The sequence below is a fragment of the Hemitrygon akajei genome, chromosome 10 (assembly GCF_048418815.1).
Source record: "Hemitrygon akajei chromosome 10, sHemAka1.3, whole genome shotgun sequence".
Classification (NCBI taxonomy): Eukaryota; Metazoa; Chordata; class Chondrichthyes; order Myliobatiformes; family Dasyatidae; genus Hemitrygon; species Hemitrygon akajei.
Window position 1 is genome coordinate 17,899,084 of NC_133133.1, and position 24,649 is coordinate 17,923,732.

Sequence of the window (24,649 nt, forward strand, 5' to 3'; positions counted from 1 at the left end):
ATTGTTATATGGTTATATACGCTTATACTCAAAACCACCCTGTTTGGCACCTACAATCATTCCACGGTCAAAGTCACTTAGATCACATTTTTCCCTATTCTGATGTTTGGTCAGAACAACAACTGAACCTCTAAACCATGTCTGCATACTTTTATGCATTGAGTTGCTGTCACATGTTCAGCTGACTAGATACTTGCATTAACGAGCAGGTTACAAGTGTACATAGTAAAGTAGCCACTGAGTCTAATAATTCAGATGCTTAATATTCATTAGTACATACTTAATGAAGTTTACCCAAAAGAAATATAAATTAATTATGCAAAAATGTAGTGTCCAACTGTTCCAACAAACAAGAGAAACTTTAAATCTTACAGGCCATGTAGTGAAAGATTTTGTAACTATGCTGTCAATGCTGCCTCTAGTTCATGCTTGAAGTATGGCAGTCACCAATAATGCAGTCTTGGCACAAGGCAAGTTTATTATGATAATGAAGCAGAAACTTGTCATACTATTTGTGCTCCAAGATGGTATTAAATTAAAAATAAAAGAAACACATTCAAGGCAGGAAAGGAAATGCATATAACAAATAAAACATGAGATCACAAAAAAAATTTTCAGCAAAAAAAATACATTATGAAGTTCATAATATCTTGGTAGAATGCACATACAAAATGTACAGATTGTCAACATGAGCTGACAGATTACAAAGAAAGCAATTTCATATTGACAACCATTCCATCAGTTGTTTGCTCACTGTGTTAACGATGAATCTCAAGGTTGTATATGGTATACATACTTTGATAATAAATTTACTTTGAACTTTGAACTTTAAATCAAAATGGGACTGACGGTGAATGAAAATCCAGGAATAAGTCACCTGTACAACACAAGACTGCACTGCCTAAGTCATGTTAAAAACACAACCTGCATTTTAACATTGTAATACATAGTATTACTGATTGAACAATGTAGTCTGCATATTTTATACCAAATAAAAATAAACAAATTTGCTAATATAAAAACAATGATTTTGCCTATACTGTATTTTATTGACAAATGATCCAACCAAGTATAATTACTCCTTCCTGACATACAATATTTATTAGGAAAACATAATTTACAGAATATTTTGAACAAATACATTAATTTATGTATTGCCACTTTAAAATTCAGTGTTGCAGGCAGTACACTAGGTACATCCAGTGACCTGCACCTGCTCGTAAATGGAAAGTTACAGTGTCCACACCTACACACGTACTCGACAGTCTCAGTCCAATGCTGCAATGTGTAGATGGGCGCTCTCTATGTACAGCAGCCCGGCGGGTTGACCAGGCTTTAGGAATGCTGCCCCAAAAAGTCATCGAGCGTTAAGTCGTTTATCCAGTCATCGTTACTGCTGCTTCCCTTCATAATGGACTCTATGAAGTCAGGCTCATTCCGAGCTGCCCCCAAGGCATTGCTGTTGTTATGCTGGAGAAAGTCATAGGTCGATACCTCGGTGCTGGGGTTCATTCGGTTATAGGATGCCGATGACTGGCCGCTGGATGCGTAGCTGGCGGCAGTGAGGCCCGGCACTGGGTGAGTCTGGCTCATACTGGTAATCCCCTGCGGCACAGGTTTCATGCTGGCCATGGCTGCCGAGGGCAACCTTGGCTGACTGTGCCTCGGGGACGGGCCGCTCATGGAGACCATGTTTTGTCCAGTCTGGCCCGGGTTCAGTTGCTGCAGCGGCTTCATCTGTCCTGCCGGGGCTATCTGGTTTGGTGGCGCAATGGTCTGGTGGGGAAACGGATGCACGGGCAGATTTGGCCTCATGGTCTGTTTGGGGAACAACGGGTTATTTGGGAAATGCTGCATGCCACCGTCCATTTTGGTCTGATTCTGCATTCCTTGAATCCTTTGCTGCGCCCACATTTGAGGAGCCATGCCAGAAGTGGCTAGCGCGTTTGAAATTCCTTGGACGGGCATACTAGCTCCCGCCTGGTTTATGGATTGCCTCACGTGCTGGGGAGGTGCAGCCGGGTTCGGCACGGAACCACTGAACCCTGAGATTGGTGTCCTTTGCTGGATTATAGCCTGGCTTGGCACTGGCTGGCTGGTTGATCTCATCCCCAAAGCGTTCTGGCTTGGCCGGAGAGGCATGTTGAGGCCAGACGGCGGCATGTAGACGCTCTGCTGGTTGCCAGTGTTATTTGGGTACATCCCCACGGTCCGGTCGGCCTGACTGGCGGTCACTGCAGGTACCCCGGGCCCAAGGTTGTTCTGACTCGTCGCCTGCAGGAGGCCGGGGTTTCGCCGCATACCGCAATGGGCTGACTGCGGCGTCGGCAGAGGCTGCCCGGAGTTTGTAGGCAAAGGTTGTGCCACAGCTGTAAGAAAAACACAAGCAATTAGTGTTATAGAGCACTACAGCACAGAAACAGGCCATTCAGCCCATCTAGTCTGTCCTGAACTACTTTTCTGCCTAGTCCTGTTTCAATGACCTAGAAGGGTTGAGATGGAGGGAAAGTAACTAGGAAATCAGGGAAACTTTCTGAAAGTGATTATTTGGTAAATAATTATTTTCTCCAAGAGAAACTTTTGGTGAAAACAGAATGAGCTTGTGCTTTTGTTTTCCTGTCTTTCATCACCTCACAAAATCCAAAACTGCTTCAAAAGGAAGTACTTTCTGGAGAATTGTCATGGCTGTAGCCTAAGGAGAGTGACAGTCTACGTTTGAACATGGTAGTAACCAGCTAATCTGCTGTGATATGTCATCGGGTCATGGAACACTACAGCACAAACACAGGCCCTTCAGCCCACCTAGTCTGTGCCAAACTATTAAGCTACCTAGCCCCATCGATTCATACTTGGACCATACCCCTCCATACTTCTCCTATCCATATACGTAATCAAATTTCTCTTAAATGTAGCAATTGAACACACATCCGCCACTTCCACTGGCAGCTCGTTCCACACTTTCACCACCCTCTGAGTGAAGGAGCTCCCCCTCAGATCCCCCTGAAATATTTCACCTCACCTTTAACCTACAACCTCTAGTTCTACTCTCACCCAATTTCAGTGGAAAAAGCCTGCTTGCATTTACTCTGTCTATACTCTTAATTTTGTATACCTTTATCAAAGCTCTCCTCAACCTTAACACTCCAGATATAAATTCCTGACCTATCCAACCTTTCCCTAGAACTCAGGAGCTCAAGGCCTGGCAACATCCTCGTAAATTTTCTCTGTACTCTTTCAATTGTATTGATATGTGTCCTGTGTGCTGAAAATGCAAGAACAAGAAGCAGAAGGAAATTATTTTAAACAGTTGTCGTTTTGGGCTGAGACCCTTCATCAGGAGTCCTAATGAAGGGTTTCAGCCTGAAACGTCAGCTGTTTATTTCTCTCCATATATTCTGCCTGACCTGCTGAGTTCCTCCAGCATTGTGTGTGTGTTGCTCTGGATTTTCAGCATCTGCAGAATCTCTTGACCGTGTGAAGGATACCACTTGACCCTGGAAACTTACTCCAATGTTAAAAAAAAACCATGATTCAACATGAGGTGCTCGTTCCTGGCAAAGTACCAGAGCTCCCACCCGTTCATGATCAAAATGTGCAACTAGACAGTACATCGGCTGATTAACTGGAGCACAAATGTTTTCACAGCTGAGTAAGTGGGCAAGAAGGTAGCTAGTCCTATTTAAAGCGGGGCATGTAAGGTTGTTCAGATTGGTTGGGGAGGGGGAGGGGACCTTGTCACAGAGCATAGAACAGTACAGCAAAGTACTTCATTAACACAAGGGATGCTGGAAATCCGGAGTAACACATACTAAATGCTGGATGATCCCAGCCAGTACGGTATTATCCATGGAAAGGTTGAAAGGTTCATTTATTATTAAAGTGTACATCCATATACAACTCTGAAATTTGTACTCAGAAAGGAATATACAGTTGACAAATAAACAGCACAGTACAGGCCCTTTAGCTCAGGATCAATCTAACCCTTCCCTCCCAAATAGCCCTATCTCTGAAATGTCCCTCAGGTATCCGGCAGCATGCTTGGGCCAAGACTCTTCTTCAGAGCTCATGAGGAGATGACTCTTCATTCCCTTCCACAGATGCTGCTGAATTCCTCCAGCATTTTGTGCTGTTGCTATGTTCTCTGTGCACCGTCAGCATTTGGGTGAATCATGCCAGGAATTGGCCAGTCTAACATTCAGAGATACGCAAATGGCCATGAATACTTTGCACACTGGAAAAGAACATTCACAGTTGACAGAAGTGAGATGCAATTGAATTTCTGCAAATTGGGGCTTGCAGCTATAGTAGGTTGAACCAGAATGTTAGAATTTATAATATTGTTCTAGTTAAATTTAGTCAAACAACAAGTTTGGACCAGACTCGTAACCTTACACCGGCTCAATTACCCTCAGATCTTTTGCAATTAAATAAAATCCTCTGACAGAATCCTGTCACATTCCATCATCTGCAGCCCTCTGTTGCCTCCACCTCTCATCGTGCACCCTCTGTCGCTGTTTCCACTCTTATCTCCTTCCACACCTGGATCTACTTGCCACTTGCCCCACTGGCATTCTTCTCTCTACTCTTCCAGTGCCAATGAAGGTGCGTGATATACGGGCGCTGCCCTACTTCCTCCAGCAGTCCGTTACTCGCTCCACCTCCCAGCATCTGTGGCTTCGCGCGCCTCCAGAATTCTGTGTCACCGGTTCCACTCTGCTCGACCTCCCCTCCACCTCTCCCAGATTCCAATTTATATCTCTGACGTGGTTGCGAGTTGTGGGCAGGTGATTATGCCGAACTTCCGGCTGTGTAGACTGCTAGGAGCCGGCACAGGAAAAACCCACAAGTTTGTATCAGCGAGATGTTCTGGGATGGGAGGGGCATGTTTTACAAGGAATTAATCGGGAACGTCAGAGACACGAGTGACTACTGTGGTGAGACTGGTAGGTGTCTTGCTCACCTCCCTTTTCCTGATGGTGATCACACATGACATCCAAGTTCCATAGGGTCATTGCTTCCCACAACAAAGGACCGCTCTCTGCAGCACCTTCTAGACAAAGTACTTAACTCCTTATTAAAGGCACCTTTTAAATAATTTCGCTTCAGCCCAGTGTCATCTTACCTTGGAACTGATTTAGTTGCTGAACTCCAAACACACTCCTCTGCTCCTTATAATCAGGGGATGCCCGGATCATGTGACCATTTCTTTGCTCATGTTGTCTTTGTTTTTCCTGTGGGGGGGGGGGGGGGGGAAGTGAAGTGCATTGTTACTTTAATCAGAATCAGAACCAGGTTTAATATCACCGACATATTTTGTGAAATTTGTTAACTTTGCAGCAGTAGCACAATGAAATACACGATAAATAAATACAAACAAAAAAACTGAGTTAGATTAAGTCTGTTAAGTAGTTAAGTTCAAGTAGGTAGTGTAAAAGAACAGAAATAAAAAAAGTAGTGAGGTGGAGTTCATGGGTTCAATCTGTATTCAGGAATCAGATGGCAGAGGGGAAGAAACTGTCCCTGAATCACTGAGGCTACGTCCACACTACACCGGATAAATCTGTAACCAAGGCTTTTCCTCTTCGTTTTTACCCTTCATCCACACTAAAACGGCGTTTTCGTCCCCCGAAAACGGAGCTTTTCAGAAACGCTCTCCAAAGTGGGAATTTTTGAAAACATCGGATTGGCCAGATCAGTGTGGACGGGGTAACTGGAGACTTCTGAAAGCGTTGTCAGACGGCAGCACGCTATTTCATTGTTTTCTTGAATGCAACCTAACAATTTCAGAACAGACGGCAACGAAACTGACGCCAGGAGAGTTAGAAATGTACTCACTAAATACTTTGACCCATAACTTACTGAATAAATAAGTATACTCACTTTGCCCTGTTTTCTGTCCTTGCTTGTATGAAGGTGGTTTACCTATTTATTCAAGTACTTCTCTGACAATAGATATGTAATAGCCTAATGTAACATTGTATGGAAATACAAGATAACACTGATGCAGGCATGTTTTACACATTTAACAAGGGGCTTTATTAATGCAACAGAGTTAGTCAGTTTTTCAATGTTCGTCGTCAGCCGGGTCAATCTGTCTGTGAACTCCCTGTCGGTTGCCTCCGTACACTCCAGTATTTGTTTTTTTTTTACTTTTAAGTTCCCCCGTGCAAAAGGCAACAGCTGTCCGTCGTTTTAAGTTTTTCTAGTCTGTAACTACACAAACACTCACTTTTACAGCGAGATTAGACACCAAACATGTCGCTTGTTTTCGGTAGATGTGTCCTGCGCATTTGCAGCAGGAGGAGATTCGCTGAAATCTCTGTTTCAATGTGGATAGAGATATTTTTAAAAACGCATAGTGTGGACGCTTGTCGTTTTTATGTGAAACCGGCGTTTTCAAAATTATCCTGTCTAGTGCGGACGTAGCCTGAGTGTGTGCCTGCAGGCTTCTGTATCTCCTTCCTGACAGTAACAATGAGAAGTGGGCGTGCCCTGGGTGATGGGGTCCTTAATAATGGATGCTACCTTTCTGAGTCACCATTTCTTGAAGAAGTCTTGAATATGACGGTTTAATTAGTTAATGCTTTAACTAAAGCATTATTGACTGATAAGACAATGCAAAGTTGTTAACTTGTCAGACTTTGAAATTTGGATAATTTATTCTTCACAATGTGGATAAGTCTTTCAAACTTAATTTCTCGACCCTGTCTTGAGCATTTCCTTCCACACAGCAACATATGCCCACAAGGAAAATGAGGACCTAAAAAAGCAACGCTCAGGAGAAAATGCCCTCACAATGATGGGAAGAGCCAACACTGGAGGATCAAAAAGCGACGTCACAATGAACGCCTGGCCAGCAATCCCTGTGGTAACTATTCTCACAGCTCCTGCTTAAAACCCCAAAAGGTCAGAAGGATTGTGAGGCCCTGCCTTTGAACTGAAAATCAAGATCAAGTGAGCTTTTGCCCTTCTGCTCTGCAGGAAGTTTCTGTCCTCCCTGAGCTCGCCTTGGGACACCTGATGTGACAGGTGACTGCCCCTGTCAAGCTTCCAAACTGCATGACTCTCTTGTGTGGCACCGTAGTACTAGTTACCAGCTCGTTACTTGTAAGTTAGTTGCAATCAGGTACATATGATTATTCAGAACTCCCAGTGGCTTGACACTAGTTTCCTGTGCTCTGAGATCTCATTTCCAGCAATCCCTTTAAACTCACCGGGCTCTGATCTCCATGCTTTCTTTAAACTCACCTATGTCCCATTACCCACACTCTTCAACCTGATCAGAGCCCTATTTCCTGCACTCTCTAGGTTCACCAGGAAGTTATTGCACTCCTAAGTACCCAATGAAAAAGTGAATTAAAGTGCCCTGGAGTAATACGGCCTCTGGGAGGACCACAACCTTTGGAAGCTTGTCTGCCTCAGTGACCCGGAGAGCTATGTTGGCTGGAGTCAGGGCTTCATGGTTTGGCTCTTGGTAGGGTCACCCATATCAAACAGGTCAAATAGTGGGGGCCAGAGTAAGAATGACCCACCAGTCCTCCAAGTTTGGTGGGGGTGGGGGAGGGATTCAGCTCAGGGCTGACAACCCTGACTGGTAAAACAAAGCTGTTATGGAAACAGCGATGAAGAATCCTTCTCTATCCATCTGCAAAGGTACTCCTGAGTCTCCACCCACAACTTGCATGTTTGACAGTAGTGAAAACCGAGTTGCTGACGCGATGGAGGACCTTCATTGCTGTCCTAAGCACCAACAGTGTAATGGGCAGTAGGGGTAACAGGGGGTATCTAGTAGATCTGCTAGACCAGCAATGCCAAAGTCCTGAGAGTGCCAAATCCAGATTATCAGAATATAACTATATTATATAACAAGGTTGTTAGATTAATCAACTTGGTGTAAGAATTCAAAGGCAACACGAGTGAATCTGCAGATGCTGGAAATAAATAAAAACACAAAATGCTGGCAGAACTCAGCAGGCCAGACAGCATCTATGGGAGGAGGTAGTGACGACGTTTCTGATGAAGGGTTTCGGCCCGAAACGTCATCACTGCCTCCTCCCATAGATGCTGTCTGGCCTGCTGAGTTCTGCCAGCATTTTGTGTTTTTATTTGGTGTAAGAATTCTTTTGTTCAGTGGAAGACCTTAAGACACAGAAGCTGAACTAGGCTACTCGGTCCAAAAGAATGAGGGGTGACCTCACTGAAACCTATCAAAAGGTGAAAGGCCTTGATAGGGTGGATGTGGAGAGGATGATTCCTATGGTGGGAGAGTCTAAGTCCAAGGGACAGAGATCAGAATAGAGGATCGTCCTTTTACAGCAGACACGAGGAGGAATTTCTTTAGCCGGAGGGTGGTGAATCTGTGGATTTCATTGCCACAGGCAGTTGTGGAGGCCAAGTCTTTATGTAAATTTAAGGCAGAGTTTGAGAGATTCTTGACTGGTCAGAGCATGAAAGGATATGGAAAGAAGGCAGGAGATTGGGGCTGAAAGGAAAATTGGATCAGCCATGATGAAATGGTGGAGCAGATTCGATGGGCCAATTGGCCTAATTCTGCTCCTATATCTTATGGTCTTAAGTGTGCTCTGACATTCCATCCTGTAAATGCCTGCAAGCAAATAAATCTCAAGGCAGTAGACCATAAGACATTGGAACAGAATTAGGCTATTTGGCCCATCGAGCTTGCACCACTCTTCCATCATGGCTGTTCTGCTATCCCTCCTCTCCTGCCTTCTCCCCATAACCACTGACACCTTTACTTATCAAGAACCTATCAAGCTCTGCTTTAAATATACCCAATGACTTGGCCTCCACAGTAGTCTGTGGCAATGAATTCCTCCTCATCTTGGTTCTAAAGGGGCATCCTTCTGTGCTCTCTAGTCCTAGACTCCCCACTATTGGAAGCATCCTCTGTATGTCCAATCTATCTAGGCCTTTCAATATTTGGTAAGTTTCAATAAAATCCCTCCCCACCCCTTATTTCTCTAATCTCCAGCAAGTACAGGCCCAGAGACGTCAAACATTCCTCATGCATTAACCCTTTCAATCCTGGGATCATTCTCATAAACCCCTCCTCTCCAATGCACGCAATCCTTTCATAGATATAGGGCCCACCATCCTGGTCATGAATAGGGAGAAGGTGGGGTTCAAGCAGCAGTGCAGGATCTGATGCATAGTCAGGGTGAGCTCCCACAGCCTCTGGGAGTGGTCTGTTGCTTTGCTGAAGGCTCCATCCTTTAACTGACACAGTACAGTAATGACATCGGGGTGTAACCTGCAACGTTAACTTAAAACCTGGAGAAACAATAGTCGCTTCCCTGCGAGAGGGAATCCTACTGGGGATGGCAGATAAGTAGATTTTATTCCATATCTGTACTTGTAACTTTATTTTTACCTAATTTTCTATCCTGTATAATCGTTGAACGATGTTGCTTTTGTTGCATGTTGTGCCCCGACCAACACGCCACAGCAAATTCCTAATGCATGGTAAATGTCGTGGTGAATAAACTCGATCCTTGATCCTATGGGGCAGAAACTTCTTTTTAAAATATCCTTTGGTTTTTCCAGAGCTGAAGAGTTTGGGAAAAAGCAGCCGTTTCCCCTGGTAAGTGAGACTTGAACTTGGGAATTTAGTCTCAGGATTTGGGAGAATGCATTTAGGATGGAGATGAGAAGAAACTGCTTTTCCTTGGGAGTAGTGAATCCATGGAATTCTCTGCCAAAGAGGCAGCAAAGGTGAGCTCATTAAATAGCCCAACAAGCCCATGTTGTCCAGTTACACCTATGTGACCAATTAACCTATTAATCCAAACATCTTTGGAATGTGGGAGGAAACCCATGTGATCACGAGGAGGACATGTGGACTCCTTATAGACAGCGGTAGGATTGCTGGCGCTGTAATAGCATCACACTAGCGGAGACGGTCAGATAGATTTTTGCGTAGCAGGGGAATGAACATTTCTGGGGAAAATACAGATAGGTGGAGCCGAGTCCACGTTAGATCAACCATGATCTTATTGAAAGATGGAGCAAGCTCAACAGACCAGATGGCTGACTCCTGCTTCAATTCCATATGTTCTCATCTTCTAAGAGGGACAATAAAAACCTCAAGGGAATCTCCGATTTCCCCTACCAGCCTTGGACTTCCTTCTCTGTCACCCTTTGGCTGGAACCACGTTTCAGAACCTAACACCTGTACCCTACAGAGCTCAGCACCAGCTTTCAGTTACCAGTCAACCACTCCCCTCTGGGCCATTTTGTTGAGGAATTTGGGAAATGAAATGCTAATGAGAGTTGAATGTTAGAATTCACAGCTGTACATTTTGGAAGTGTTTGAAAGCTTGGAATAAAAGGCCCTTCTGTTCTGAGGCTTTTTCAAAAATGCCAAAATTGGCTTGTTTCTATTCCAGTGTCTATAGATGGCAAGGCAGAATTTCCTGAATCCATTCCCAGAAATAACCCTTTTAAGAAAGCCCTTGTTGGTTCACCTGCATTCTGCCTGGAAAACACACAGCTCCCGCTCCTTAGCAAACATGACTCAACCAATAAAACAACTCTGGTCAAATCAAGACATGGAGCTGAGGACACTCAGTCCAAACCTGTCTGGGTAAAAGATTTTGAATGATTTAATTTGCCCTCCTACATGCTGCAGAACTGCCTGCTATCCTGTTGCATCAACTAAAGAAATGCTGTAAATAACTGGAAACACATGACAAAATTGTTCGCATTCTACAAGTCCTTTTTTGTTGGAGTTTTTCAAAGACCAGCTATTGAAAGGCCTCGATAGAGTGGACATAGAGAGCATGTTTTCTATAGTGAGGGTGTGGGGTGTCTAGGACCAGACGGCACAGCTCCGAATAGAAGGACGTCCCTTTAAAACAGAGGTGGGGAGGAATTCCTTTAGTCAGTGGGTGGTGAATCTGTCGAATTTGCTGCCACAGATGGTTGTGGAGGTAACTCATTGGGTATATTTAAAGCAGAGGTTGATAGGTTCTTGATTAGTCAGGGTGTCAAAGATTATGGGGAGAAGGCAGGAGAATGGAGTTGAGAGGTAAAGTAAATCAGCCAAGATGGGCTGAATGGCCTAATTCTTCTCCTATCTCTTACAAACATAAGAAAGTTTGCAAATGTTGGAAATCCAAAGCAACGCACACAAATGCTGGAGGAACACAGCAGGTCAGGCAGCATCTATGGAAATGAATAGATTGTCAACGTTTCGGGCTGGGGCTCTCAGGGCTTATGATTCGTGATCGTATGTCTTACGATCTTATGGACTCCTTTCACGCACCCACTAAACAGAAACAGCGGCAAATCCACCCATTAATATTTACCGAGACATGGTCTGAAAGGAAATCAGCAAAACAAAAGCGAGCGAGTGAGCACAAGGAGGCTTGCCTGGAGATCCAATTGACTTATCTACAGTTTATGCAGAGCTTGAAAAAGCCTGTTATGGAAGGTCTATGGATGGAAAAAGACAGGATGGGAAAAAGCTACAGAGGGTTGTAAACTCAGCCATCTCTATCATGGGCTCTAGCCTCCCCACCATCAAGAGCAATGCCTCAAAAAGGCAGCATCCATCACTTAGGGCCTCCATCTCCCAGGGAAGACTATGACTCAGCAACAGAATTAGGCCATTCAACCCATTGAGTCTGCTCTCCCCTCACTACAGCCATCAGAGAGGAGGTATGGGAGCCTGAAGACACACACTCAACATTTTAGTAACAGTTTCTTCCCATCTGTCATCAGATTTCTAAACAAACAATAAACCCATGAACATTACCTCACTACTTTTTCTCTCTTTTTGCACTAACTATTGAATTTTACATACTGTATATTTATTTCCTACTGCAATTTGTAGTATATTTTATGTATTGCAATGTACTGCTGCTGTAAAACAGCAGATTTCACGCTGTATGTCAGTGATAATAAACCTGATTCTGATTATGAAGAGGTGTACAGAATCAGTCTGTATTGCTCTCCCTGAGATGATGCTCCTATCATTCAGTAACAAGTAGGGATTACACCCTTTACATATAACTGCTTCTGTTAGATATTCAGCTTTCTTTTTTTTTACACTGATACTACCAAACCAGTGGAGTGGTTCTAATACCTGTCTATTTTCACTTTGGATTGCCTACAACCACCCCTGCATGTAGTGCTTTTCCATGGGGTTGTACCACAGTACAATGTGTTAATTAATTCACAGATGGTGCAGTTTGAATGTTAATTATGTGCTGTATCATATGATGTAGGCCAGGGGTTCCCAGCCTTTTTTATGCCACGGACCAATACCGTTAAGCAAGGGGTCCGTGGACCTCAGATTGGGAACCCTTGGCGCAGGCAGTCAAGTTCTTGGCAAGTGATTTGTCATTGCCTTCTTCCGGGCAGTGTCTTTACAACACGGGTGATACCAGCCATTATCAATACTCTTCAGAGATTGTCTGCCTGGTGTCAGTGGTCGCATAAGCAGGACATGTGATGTGCACCGGCTGCTCATACGACCATCCACCACCTGCTCCCGTGACTTCATGTGACCCTGATCGGGGGGCTAAGCAGGTGCTGCACCTTGTCCAAAGGTGACCTGCAGGTTAGCAGAGAGAAGGAACGCCTTGCACCTCCTTTAGCAGAGACTCATCTCCACTCCACCACCCAACGGTGATGTGGTGGGGAATTATAATCTTAGGACTGTATTCACAAGTTACTTCACGAGCCGAGTCTCTCACCTGGTCAGCCATGAGCTGCTGCTGGAGGAGATTATGTTGTTTCTTTAGAAGCTGGTGCTTGAGGAAGGCATGTGACGTGGCTTTTATGTAATTATTACCGGGATTGGGATCCTGTATTGAAGAAAGAGAGAAAAATAAATTACAGAAATGCTTTATATAAATCAGAACACAAAAGATTTAGCAGATTCTGGAAATCTTGAGCAACACACATAAAAAGCTGGAGGAACTCAGCAGGTCAGGCAGCATCTACGGAGAGGATGTTTAGGACAGCTGAGTGATGTTTGTAGTTTGGTAAGTGCCCCACATTTGATTTCTTGGCCACAGTTCATATCTATATAAAAAGTCTAAAATAGCCTCTTTTCTATGTAGTTCTATTCAGGGGGGGTACAGTATTGTAGCGGTTAGTGTAATGCATTACAAAGCCAATTGTAAGATTAGGGTTTGATTCGTGCGTCTGTCTATAAGGAGTATTTACAATACTCTGCAGAAGTCGTAGGCACATGTACAGGGCTAGGGTGCCTAAGACTTTTGTACAGTACTGTACATACACACATGTATGCATCTGTGTGTATGTATATATGTACGTATATACACACTCTGTATATACATATAGTAGTGAGCAAAAGTCCTAGGCACACATACAGAGCTAGGGTTCCTATGACTTCGGCACACCACCGTACATAGTCCCTTACAGACTGCTGCACAAATCGAATGCTGATCTTACACATTTTATATAATGTATGTGTTTAATACCTTATATAAAATGTGTAAGTAATACCTTACTCCAACTTACAGTTTTATTACATATCACAAAGTACTGCTGCCACAAAACAATGATTTTTCACGACATATGCCAATGATATTAAACCTGACTCGGACTGCTCACTGGATTTTTTAAGCAAGAGCCGAGGAAAGAATGACATCAGTGCTGGACCCTGCCACATCTTGAGAATATTTTGCACCTGTAATTTTTAAAGTACAAGATCGCTAGCTGTTTCGTCTTGAGAACAAAAAAAAAGCATTCAATGCTACATTGAAAGGATGTCATGATGAACTGCTTACAGGACTGGTTGCAAAATATAGTGCAACAGGGGCGTGTATACGAAACATAGACGAGTGTAGCAGAGGAACAGGCCCTTCATCCCACACTGCCTGTGTGAATTACACTTCAGTTTGTGTATGATCCACATCCCTCCACTCCCTGCGTCTAATACGGGTTCCCAGACTATTTCATGCTACGGACCAGTACCATTAAGCAAGGGGCCCAAGGACCCCAGGTTGGGGATCCCTGATCTAATAGTCTCTTAACCACCACGATCATATCTGCAGCCTCCATGACCCCTGGCAGCCCATTCCAGGAACCTTTCACTCACTTTCTAATAAACTTCTCTCCCCCAAAAATCTCCTTTAAACTTTCCCTCTCTCACCTTAAATGCATATCTTTTAGTATCTGGGAAAAAGGTATTAACTGTCTCCTCTATCCATGCCTTTCATAATTTTAAAAACTTCTATTAGGTGCTGATACTCCAGAGAAAAGAACCCAAACTTGTCCAGCCTCCACAAGCAAGAGAAGATCTGCAGATGCTGGAAATCCAAGCAACACACACAAAATGCTGGAGGAACTCAGCAGGCCAGGCAGCATCTATGGAAATGAGTAAACAGTTGAAGTTTCGGGTCAAAACCCTTGAAGTCCTGATGAAGGCTCTCGGCTAGAAATGTCGACTGTTTACTCCTCGTAGATGCTGCCTGGCCTGCTGAGTTCCTCCAACATTTTGCGTGTGTTGCTTGTCCAACATCCAGCTGGAGGTCATGGGTTAAGGGTGAAAGGCGAAATGTTTGAAGTGAACATGAGGGGGATTTTCTTCACGCAGAGGGTGGTGAGAATGTGGAACGAGCTGCCAGTGGAAGTGGTGGATGTGGGTTCAATTTCAACATTTAATGCTGGTTCAAGAGGCTGATGGTTGAAGGGCAGTAACTATTCTTAAACCTGGTGGTGTGAGTCCTGTCTGATGGTAGCAATGAGGAGAGAGCATGGTTTTTCCATTTATATTAAGCTTTGCTTGTGGGTAATTTTGAACATCAAAAAAAGGGCCCTTTTACTTAATATTTGTCAGCAGCAATCAATTTTCCACATTAGTTCAAACAAGGAAATTAAACGATCCTGGGAAATACTACTCCTTGCAGTGAAAGAATATCAAAGCAGATGGTTTGTTAAATTCTTGTTTCCAGGATCGACCAACATCTGCTGGCAATTACCCTCCCCAAGAGCCAGGAGAGAACTTTGAATCCCCCCTCAATCACCTGCACCCACCCAGGGTATGGCATTTACTGAATGAACAATCCAGAGATGTTTAAAAATCCAAGAGAAGTTAATTACAAAAAAAAGGGGGGGGAAATTTGCATTTAAAGATCTCTCATTAATAATGGCGACTGTAAAAGCACCACATTGGCAAACACTGACACCCCCCCACCCCACCCCTCAAACACCATTCACACTTAACGTTCTTCAGCAAAGGAAATTTGATGCACTGAACTGCTTTGGCTTTTTTGTGACTTCATACTGTGGAACAGTTTGTATATTTTGCTGGTATTGTAAATAAAGTAATTTCAAAAACAAAAAATGGCACTCACAAAAAGGGAGAGAACATGAATCTTAAGGTAGTGTTTGGTAACATTCACATACTTGATAAGAGATTTACTTTGAACTTATAGTTAACTAAACTGATGATACACATGGCTACCCCAATACATGGGTGTCTGGCTGGCATCAAACTTCTGTACCTAGGTAGCTTCTGTACCTAATAAAGTGGCAACTGACTGTATGTTTATGGTCTTCTGCTGCTGTAGACCAAACATTTCAAGGTTCAACATGTTGTCCATTCAGCAATGCTCTTCTGCACACTACTGTTGTAACACGTAGTTATTTGAGTTACAGTCGCCATGAACCAGCCTGGCCATTCTCCTTGGACCTCTTCTCTCATTAACAAGGTGCTTTCACCCACAGAACTGCTGCTCACTGGATATATATTGTTTTTCACACCATTCTCTGTAAACTCTAGAAACTGTTGTGCATGACAATCCCAGGAGAGCGGTGGTTTCTGAGATACTCAAGCCATCCCTTTTGGCACCAATAATCGTTCCAATGTCAGTCACTTAGATCACATTTCTTCCCCTTTCTAACGTTTTGCCTGAACAACAACTGAACCTCTTGACCAGGTTTACATCTTTCTATGCACTGCGTTGCTGCCACATGATTGGTTGATTAGATATTTCCATTAACCCACTGAGTGTAGATGTGACCTATTGCCACCAAATATCCAGTATCAGGTCAACCGAAATATTAAAAGAGAACAAGAAGTGAGAGGAAAGCAAGAGTGGACAATTGTTTTTTTCAAAATCTTTTGAGCTCAACTATGTAAAAACTGAAGTACTTTCAAAACATTTATTGTCTCATACCCTGCATTTGGAAACATGTCTTATCTTGCAGCTATTTTAACAGCCATGAAATAAATCCCAAAGTACCAACAAAGGGAGTGAGCTAAAGACTACAAACGCTCTCTTTCATTCTTATTTAAGCTCTCTCATCATTAGCCCTCTCTTTGTTCTTCCTTGGCCTCCCTTTTCTCTGCCTCTGCAGTGCCGTCACTTCTACCGTTGAGAAAGCATCGTCCTGGAATATTAAAATGCTTCCGTCCCCACAGGTGCTGTCTGGTCTGTTGTGTATTTTCAGCACTTCCTTTATACACCAGACAACATATTTGCATAATTAATCAGAAAATTTTTATTTTAAACATGCCTTTGGCTTCTGGAACAGCACCTATCAGCCTCTAATTATGTGTGAATTATGATGCAAGTGAAATGTGGTCACCCTCATTCATAGAATTAAACTGCAAATGAATGTCTTTGTGAGATTTAATACAGATCCTCCATGAGGAGCTTAACCTTGTCATGTTTTGAAGACTTGTCTGCCTCAAAGACCCAGAGAGCTATGCTGGCTAGAGTCAGGGCCTTGTGCTTTAGCTCTTGGTAGGGTGTCCCAAGCTGAACAGGTCAAAGGTTAGAGACCAGACTAAGAGTGGTCCACCAGTTCTCCAGGTTCAGGAGTTCAGACAATGCTGACTGGTCAAACAAAACTGTTACAGAATCAGCAATGAAGAATCCTTCTACATCTGTGTGCGACGGTATTCCTGAGTCTCCACTTGGGACCCGCATGGCCGAGAGGAAGCTACTGGCACAGTGAAGGATGCCCTGAACACCGCCAAAACCAAGACCAAAATTAGTTTTGGCTAAGCACAGACAGAGATGGAGGACCTTCATTGCTGCCCTAAATGCCAGTGGCGTAACGGGCAGTAAGTACGTATATAGAGGGGAAAGCTGCATCTTCAGCGGGCTTGGGAAGCTCCACGTTATGGATATAGAATCACACAGCACGGTGTTGCAGTTAGACCAGCTACAGATGCACGGAGCAAGGATGACAACGGATTAGTAGGGTTAACCGTTTTATCTGAGTTGTATTAGCCACAGTACAGAGTGGGCAATTTACAGGACAGGAGCGACTACCTAGGTCCGCTGAGACAAAACTCATGCACACTCAGACAAAACCCTGCACAAATAGAGAGGAGGTCCAATCCATTCACCACACTGCACGTAGCCTTGCAATCCAGTTCAAGAGCTGCTACCTCACACTACAGTCACCCCATTTCTCTCCTGGTACTGTCTGTGTGGAGTTTTCATGTTCTCCCTTTGACTATGCAGAGGTCTGGCAGTTTCCTCCAGCAACTCAATGGCTGGTGGTATTATGGATAGTGTGCAGTTTGTCGTAGGTTACAACAGGACATTAATAGGCTGCAGTGCTGGGCTGAGAAGTGGCAGATGGAGTTCAGCCAGGAAAAGTGTGCAGAGATAAACTTTGGAATGATCGAACTTGAAGTCAGAATACAGGGTTAATGGGCAGGATTATTAACAGTGTGGAGGAACAGAGGTCCAGGTCCATTGATCCCTCAAAACTCAAGACATATGATGTGTTGGCCTTCATAAGTCATGGGCTCAGTTCAAAAACTACGAGGTGATATTGCAGAAATGTGATCTAAATGACTTTGACAGCGGAATAATTGTTGGTGTCAGACAGGGTGGTTTGAGTATCTCAGAAACTGCTGATTTGGGATTATCATGCACAATATTATCCAGAGTTTACAGAGAATGGTAAGAAAAACTTTTAAAAAAAAATACACCAGTGAGTGGCAGTTCCGTGGACAAAAACACTTTGTTGATGAAAGAACATAGAAAATCTACAGCACATTACAGGCCCTTCAGCCCATATTGTGCCGGCCATGTCATCTACTCTAGAAGCTGCCTAGAATTTCCCTTCTGCACAGCCCCTATTTTTCTAAGCTCCACGTACCTATCTAAGAGTCCCTTAAAAGACCCTATTGTATCCAAATAGTCAAAGGAGAAGAGCCGGTAAGTCAAACATTACAACAGTGGTGTGCAGAAGAGCACCTTTGAATGCACAACATGTTGAACCGTGAAATGGATGGGCTACAGCAGCAAAAGGTCATGAAGATGCACTCAGTGGCCACTTCACTAGACACAGGAGGTGCCCAAGAAGGTGGTACCAAGTAGAGATTAGACCTCAGCAACTGTGCTAGAACAGCAGTGCTTCCTTTTGGCTTCCTGTCGCATGTAATAGCTCCTGTCTACTGATGTAAAAGTGTGCATGTGCTTTTTTTAAAAAAAAAAGATATGTATTTGGAATAGTTTCAACGATATCTCTAGGGTACATTAAATTTCTCATGGATTTGGTATCTCAGACAAGCAAAGTGGAATAGAGAACCTTTGAAGTTTGATTCCTGTGTTTGATTTAGATCCAGATTTACAGTAATTTAATCAGACTTACTGCCAAAAAGAATCCTTTTTATTTTACTGTTCACTTTCTCGGAGGGTGGGAATAGTACCGAAGGAGACAACGGCTAATGGGGATTCACATCAATCCCCATTCCGAGGCTATTACAGCGCTTCGCCACTAGTGGGAGCCTGTATCCCTCATGAAAACCGCCCTCTGCAAGAGCTCCATTAGAAGCAGTTTCTGATTTGTGCGCTGCTTATTTTAATGGGTGACTAGAGAGCCAGATAGATGGAATAATTGCGGAATGAAATAATCCCCTTCCCTGGAAACATCCCAGTTAACTTCCTCACCAAGTAAGAACAAGAAAAAAAAAAGCTATTTCAAATCTTCCAGTACTGACCCTACCAATCTTTTCGTATTATGAGATATCCTATATTTAACAGCTCCTGTATGAAAAGCTAATAGATTACTTGAACAATGATTGGAGAGCACAAGTCAGCATTCTGTGACAGAGGAACTACTTCACGTATTTTTCATACGGCTTAAAATACAACATTGAAATTGGAAACTGGGAAGAGAATATTTAAATTCCCTAATTAATCAATTATTAACAAGGCCTGTTTCTATAAATCAGACCACATTGTATCTTGTTACTTTGTTGATTGGTGATACAGTATTCTATAGGACAGGGTGTGTGTGTGTGTGTGTGTGTGTGTGTGTGTGTGTGTGTGTGTGTGTGTGTGTGTGTGTGTGTGTGTGTGTGTGTGTGTGTGTGTGTGTGTGTGTGTGTGTGTGTGTGTGTGTGTGTGTGTGTGTGTGTGTGAGAGAGAGAGAGAGTGTGTGAGAGAGTGTGTGTAAGTGTGTGTGTGTGAGAGAGTAGAGGAGACGGGTGGGGGTGAAAGGGATGGAGGAAGGGGAGAGGGAGGGAGAGTGAAGAGAGAGGGGAGAAGGGAGAAGGAGGGAAGGGAGAGGGAGTGGCAGGATGAGGGAGGGAGTGGGAGAAGGGGAGGGAGGGAAGGAAGGAAGGGGAGAGGGAGAGAGATGAAGTGGGAGGGAGAGGGAGGAAGAGTGAGAGATGAAGTGGGAGGGAGAGAAAGAGAGAGGGGGAGGGAGTCAGAGAGAGAGCCAGTGTTATTGACCATTTTTTCACCTGGAATACTGGTTCTCACCACCTGACAGTGATGTAAGGCAGACTGCTGCACCACGTGCTTTAGATGATCAACAATGGCAGGATACAGGAGTAGCCTTTGGGCATTTTCTGGGTCACCGTTGGAAGTGCTTAGACAAAGAGTGGATTAGAACAAAGGAGAAGAGAATAAAACAGCCAGTTTAAAAAATAGACCCTATTAAGTAAGTAAATAGAAAATGTATGGACACCCTTGGAAAAGAATCTGTATGTCCACTCCTTCATAAAAAAGTCAACAAATCCCCTTTCAGTCAGTTGACCACTGGTCTGAAATAGGTTTTCACCTCTCTAAATGACAGACTAAGCATCAAGTTTATTATCACCGACATATGCTGTGAAATTTGTTGTTTTGTGGCAGCCGTACAGCACAGTTATATAAAATTACAGCAAAAAATATAGCTGAAGGGTGCTGCTGAATGGCTCTGGCCTGAAAGGTTTTCTTGTGTTAGCAAAAAATATATCTGTGTTTCCATGTTTGTGTACATGTATATATACATACACATTCATACGCAAACACACATATATACACTCAGTGGCCATTTTATGAGTTATCTCCTGTCCCTAATAAAGTGGCCACTGAGTGCACGTTCATGGTCTTCAGCTGCTGTAGCCCATCCACTTCCAGGTTCAACACGTTGTGCATACAGAGGTACTCTTCTGCACACACATTTATTTGAGTTAATGTCACCCTCCTGTCAGCCTGAATTGGTCAGGCCATTCCATCTGAACTCTTTCAGACCATTCCCTCGCCCCTTATGGGTGGTGTGTATGTGTACTTTTCCCTCTATCTTGGTCCTCTCAGAGGCCTGGGAGCTTGAGGGTTTGGTGCAGAATCCTTGTTGTTCCTAGTAGTGTGCTTTTCTGCACTGAGATCTCAGATGTTGTTCCCGGGATTTGTTGAAGCTAGTCTCCCAGTCCAGGTATCACAGTCCCAAGTGCCCCTATCACCACTGGGAATACACTGGCTTTAATCTTCCACAACGTTTCTATCTGCTCTTTCAATCCCTGGTATTTATCCAGCTTCTCATGTTCTTTCTTCCCGATGTTACTGTCATTCGGGATTGCCACATCTATCACTATTGCTTTTTTCTCCAGTATTCCTTGTCCAGTATTACTATGTCTGGTTGTTTGGCCAGTACCTGCTTATCAGTCTGTATTTGGAAGTCCCACAGGATCTTAGCTCGGTCATTCCCACTACCGTCTCGGGCGTTTCCCATTTGGACTGGGGAGTGTCCAATCCATACTCGGCACAGATGTTCCTGGACACTATTCCTGCAACTTGGTTGTGCCATTCAGTGTGCGCTGTCCCTGCCTGCATCTCGCACCCTGTTACCGTGTGCTGGATGGTTTCTGTGGATTCCCTGCACAGTCTGCATCTTGGGTCTTGTCTGGTGTGAGAGATTCCTGCTTCTATTGCTCCTGTGCTCAGCGACTGTTCTCGTGCAGCCATGTGTTGTCCTTCAGCCCTGTCACTTCCAGTCGTTGGTAGCACTTTCTATTGTCAGCCTCCTCTGACATCTGGTGATGGTACATCCCGAGCACTGGCTTGTCCTGCCATGGCCTCTGGTCCTCTGGCTCTGCTTCACCCACTTCCATTTCCATATCACCTGCTATTCTCCTAGCAGGCTGTCCCTCGGGGTGTGTGTGTGTGTGTGTGTGTGTGTGTGTGTGTGTGTGTGTGTGTGTGTGTGTGTGTGTGTGTGTGTGTGTGTGTGTGTGTGTGTGTGTGTGTGTGTGTGTGTGTGTGTGTGTGTGTGTGTGTGTGTGTGTGTGTGTGTGTGTGTGTGTATAGACAATAACCTAATCTCACTACAAAGCAACAGAAATGGAACATGCAAAAATAGTCTCTCAGGTAATATAATCACTTTTTAATTGCTCAGGTCACAGTTGTCACCCAAAATTGAGACTGCAACAACATTTGACAGAAACATTCTAATCTTTCCCAGGCAGAAGTGCCGAATCCCACATTGCTAAACCTCGCCTGTCAAGACAAGGAAAGTGACTGGAGGTTCCACAGCAGGTAGGCATCCGATCTAACCCCCACCGAAGAAATCAGAAATGCGCTAACCCGCAGTGAGTGTGGGGCACCGTGCTCACCAAGGCGAACTGAACTGGCTAGAAGTTCAAGGCTTAGAGTGAAAGCACCAATGAACCCCTCAATGCACAGTTTGCCAATGGTGTGGGCACAGTGTAAACATTTGCCTGAGCATCAGTGAGTTGGCTTTATCTAAAAAGGAAGCTTTGCAACAATGTAATCATTAAACAGCCTGCACTGAGTGGCTTTAGTAGCAAGGTAAATAGGACATTGGCTGTAGCCAGAAATGCTGCATTCAATTCCACTTAAGTAAGATCATAGTTGGCAATTTCTGCAACGAGGCACAAACAAGCAGAGAGATACCCAATCTTCCCAAATGACTTGACTCAACTCTTCTCCTATGTAAAAATACCCATGTCCAGTGTTCTGACAGAGGTATTTAAGTCAGTTTTTTTGGATTATAAATAGGTGACTGGATTTTTTTTTTGCGTAAATTACAAAGGCAGGTGATTGTCAAGAACACATTACTGAACTGATCACTGAACCTACAGACTCACTTTCACAACTCACGTCCTCAGCGTTATTTATTTACTTACTTTTTTTGTATTTCCAGAATTTTGTCTTCGTTTTCACATTGGTTACTTGTCACACTTTGTGTCTAATTTTTTATTGATTCTATTTTGTTTCGTTGTTCTTTGGTAAATGCCCACAAGAAAATGAATCTCGGGGTCGTATAGTATTGATAATAAATTTACTTCAAACGTGTGTGTGTGTGTGTGTGTGTGTGTGTGTGTGTGTGTGTGTGTGTGTGTGTGTGTCTGTGTGTCTGTGTGTCTGTGTGTCTGTGTGTGTGTGTGTGTGTGTGAGAGTGTGTGTGTGTGTGTGTGTGTGTCTGTGTGTGTGTGTCTGTGTGTGTGTGTCTGTGTGTGTCTGTGTGTGTGTGTGTGTGTGAGTGTGTGTGTGTGTGTGTGTATACATCTCTGTGTGTCTGCTAGGGAGGGAGCAAAAGTGTGGAGTGGGTGAACTTGTGTGTGTCTGTCTGCTGGGGAGGGAGTGAAGCTGTGGAGAGGGTAGATATGGGATGATGATGTTCATGAATTCAGCAAGATTTTGTGAGATAAGACTGAAGCAGGAAGCATTACTCTTCATTAACTCAATATTGAAGAATATGAAGGTACAGGAGATCCTATCAACGATTTAAGTATATTATTTATTTAGAGACACAGCATGGTACAGGCCCTTCCGGCGCAATGAGACTACGCCACTGAATTAGACTTCTTTGACCAATTAACCTGCCAACCAGTGAGTGTTCATGTAATATGGGAAGAAAGTGGAGCATCTGGAAGGGGGGGGGGGTCACGTAGCCAAAGGTTAAAGTAAATTTATTACACGTGTCACCATATACAATGCCAAGATCCATTTTCCTATGGGCCTACTCAATAAATCCATAATAGAGTAATAACCATATCAGAATCAATGAAAGACCACGTCAATTTGGACGTTCAACCAGTGTGTAAAAGACAAACTGCAAATACAGAAAGAGAGAAATCATAATTTAAAAAAAAAAGCGGTAAGTATCAAGAACAGATGAAGAGTCCTTGAAAGTGAGTCCATGGGTGTGGTCATGTAAGAGCGTCCAATCTCTTTCCACAGGCAGCGGCGGGAATTGAACCCGTCTCGCTGGCACTGTGAAACGTTACGCTATCGTGCCTACCCAGTACTATATTCCATTTCAGGCTTTGGTACTGGAAGGCAGCAGTTGCTGTGAATAATGTCTGTAACTGTGAGACAAAAACATGGCAGTGTTTAATGAGTTACAGCCCGGATACAGGCAACCCTGGCATTGCAATGCATCTAAATGTAAATTCAAGATAGGCTCAGTTTGTTTTCACACGAGCCCCTTTTGAAGTGCATTTGCACAAAGAACGATCAAATCTCAAATTACTGTACATGTCACGAGAGTTGTCCATCACACACCAAAAAAGCTTTTTTTTTGATAGCAGTAACTGATCCGTTGGCACCGCGTACCGACTGAGCCCTTTTAAGTGCATTCTGCCGCTCTGCCCCTGTGGCATTGATAAGTACACACTTGTATAACAAAGCCGCGCCGCACTTTGAAGGGAATCAATTACTCCTGAAGCCACACCTGCCTGACAAGTTTATCGATGGAAGCTGCAACAAACGAGCTGGAAGGAATACACACTCGGCACGCAGTCAGCTTCGCCAGCACAGCCACCGGCAGAGGCGTGTGTGCAGGCAAACCGCTCTGCTGCTTCCTAGCGGCACGTTTTGACGGGGGAGCGCCGCTTACTCTCTGACCTCTCCCTCTTAACAACGTGAAGGCTTCATACTAGTTGGCATTAAATTGTTAGAAAAACAGAAGCGAACATATCAAATCGAGTCTGCAGACTCTGAATACTAGGTCAGTGCTCACCGTCCCCGCACCTCTAACCCACTCAAGAGTGATAATCCACACAGCCTAACAATTCCAGATTCTGTGTCAAATACCCCAAAAGTTATGTTCCGCCACCTCACTTCTATATTTTGAACACAAGAGATTTTGCAGATGCTGGAAAACCGGAGCAACACACACACAATGCCGGAGGAACTCGGCAGGTCAGGCAGCGTCTATGGAGAGGAATGAACAGTCGGCTTTTCAGTCTCGGCCCGAAACGTTGACTGTTCATTTATTTCCATAGGGGGTGGGTGGGTGTGTGTGTGTGTGTGTGTGTGTGTGTGTCTGAGACTCACTTCCATGTTTTTTAAGGAAAAGAGAGGGAAACAATTTCTTTAAAAATGGATTTTCAGAGACGCCTTTTTTTCTAGAAATAGACGGCGTTGCTTAAAAGCCCACATATTCGGCT

At 43.9% G+C, this 24,649-nt stretch overlaps 1 protein-coding gene across 3 annotated transcripts in view; it reads right to left on the reverse strand.

Annotated features, from left to right (window-relative positions):
• Nucleotides 1–455: 455 nt before the first annotated feature.
• LOC140734182 (mastermind-like protein 2) overlaps nucleotides 456–24,649 on the reverse strand; it is a 135,699-nt gene continuing 111,505 nt past the window's right edge. For all 3 annotated transcript variants that reach the window (XM_073057829.1, XM_073057831.1, XM_073057832.1), the window contains 3 exons: nucleotides 12,720–12,830; nucleotides 5,123–5,231; nucleotides 456–2,369 (listed from right to left, as the gene is read on the reverse strand). In XM_073057829.1, the coding sequence (XP_072913930.1) occupies nucleotides 1,336–2,369; nucleotides 5,123–5,231; nucleotides 12,720–12,830 (1,254 nt within the window). In that variant the 3' untranslated portion in view covers nucleotides 456–1,335. The remainder of the gene's footprint in view (nucleotides 2,370–5,122; nucleotides 5,232–12,719; nucleotides 12,831–24,649) is intronic.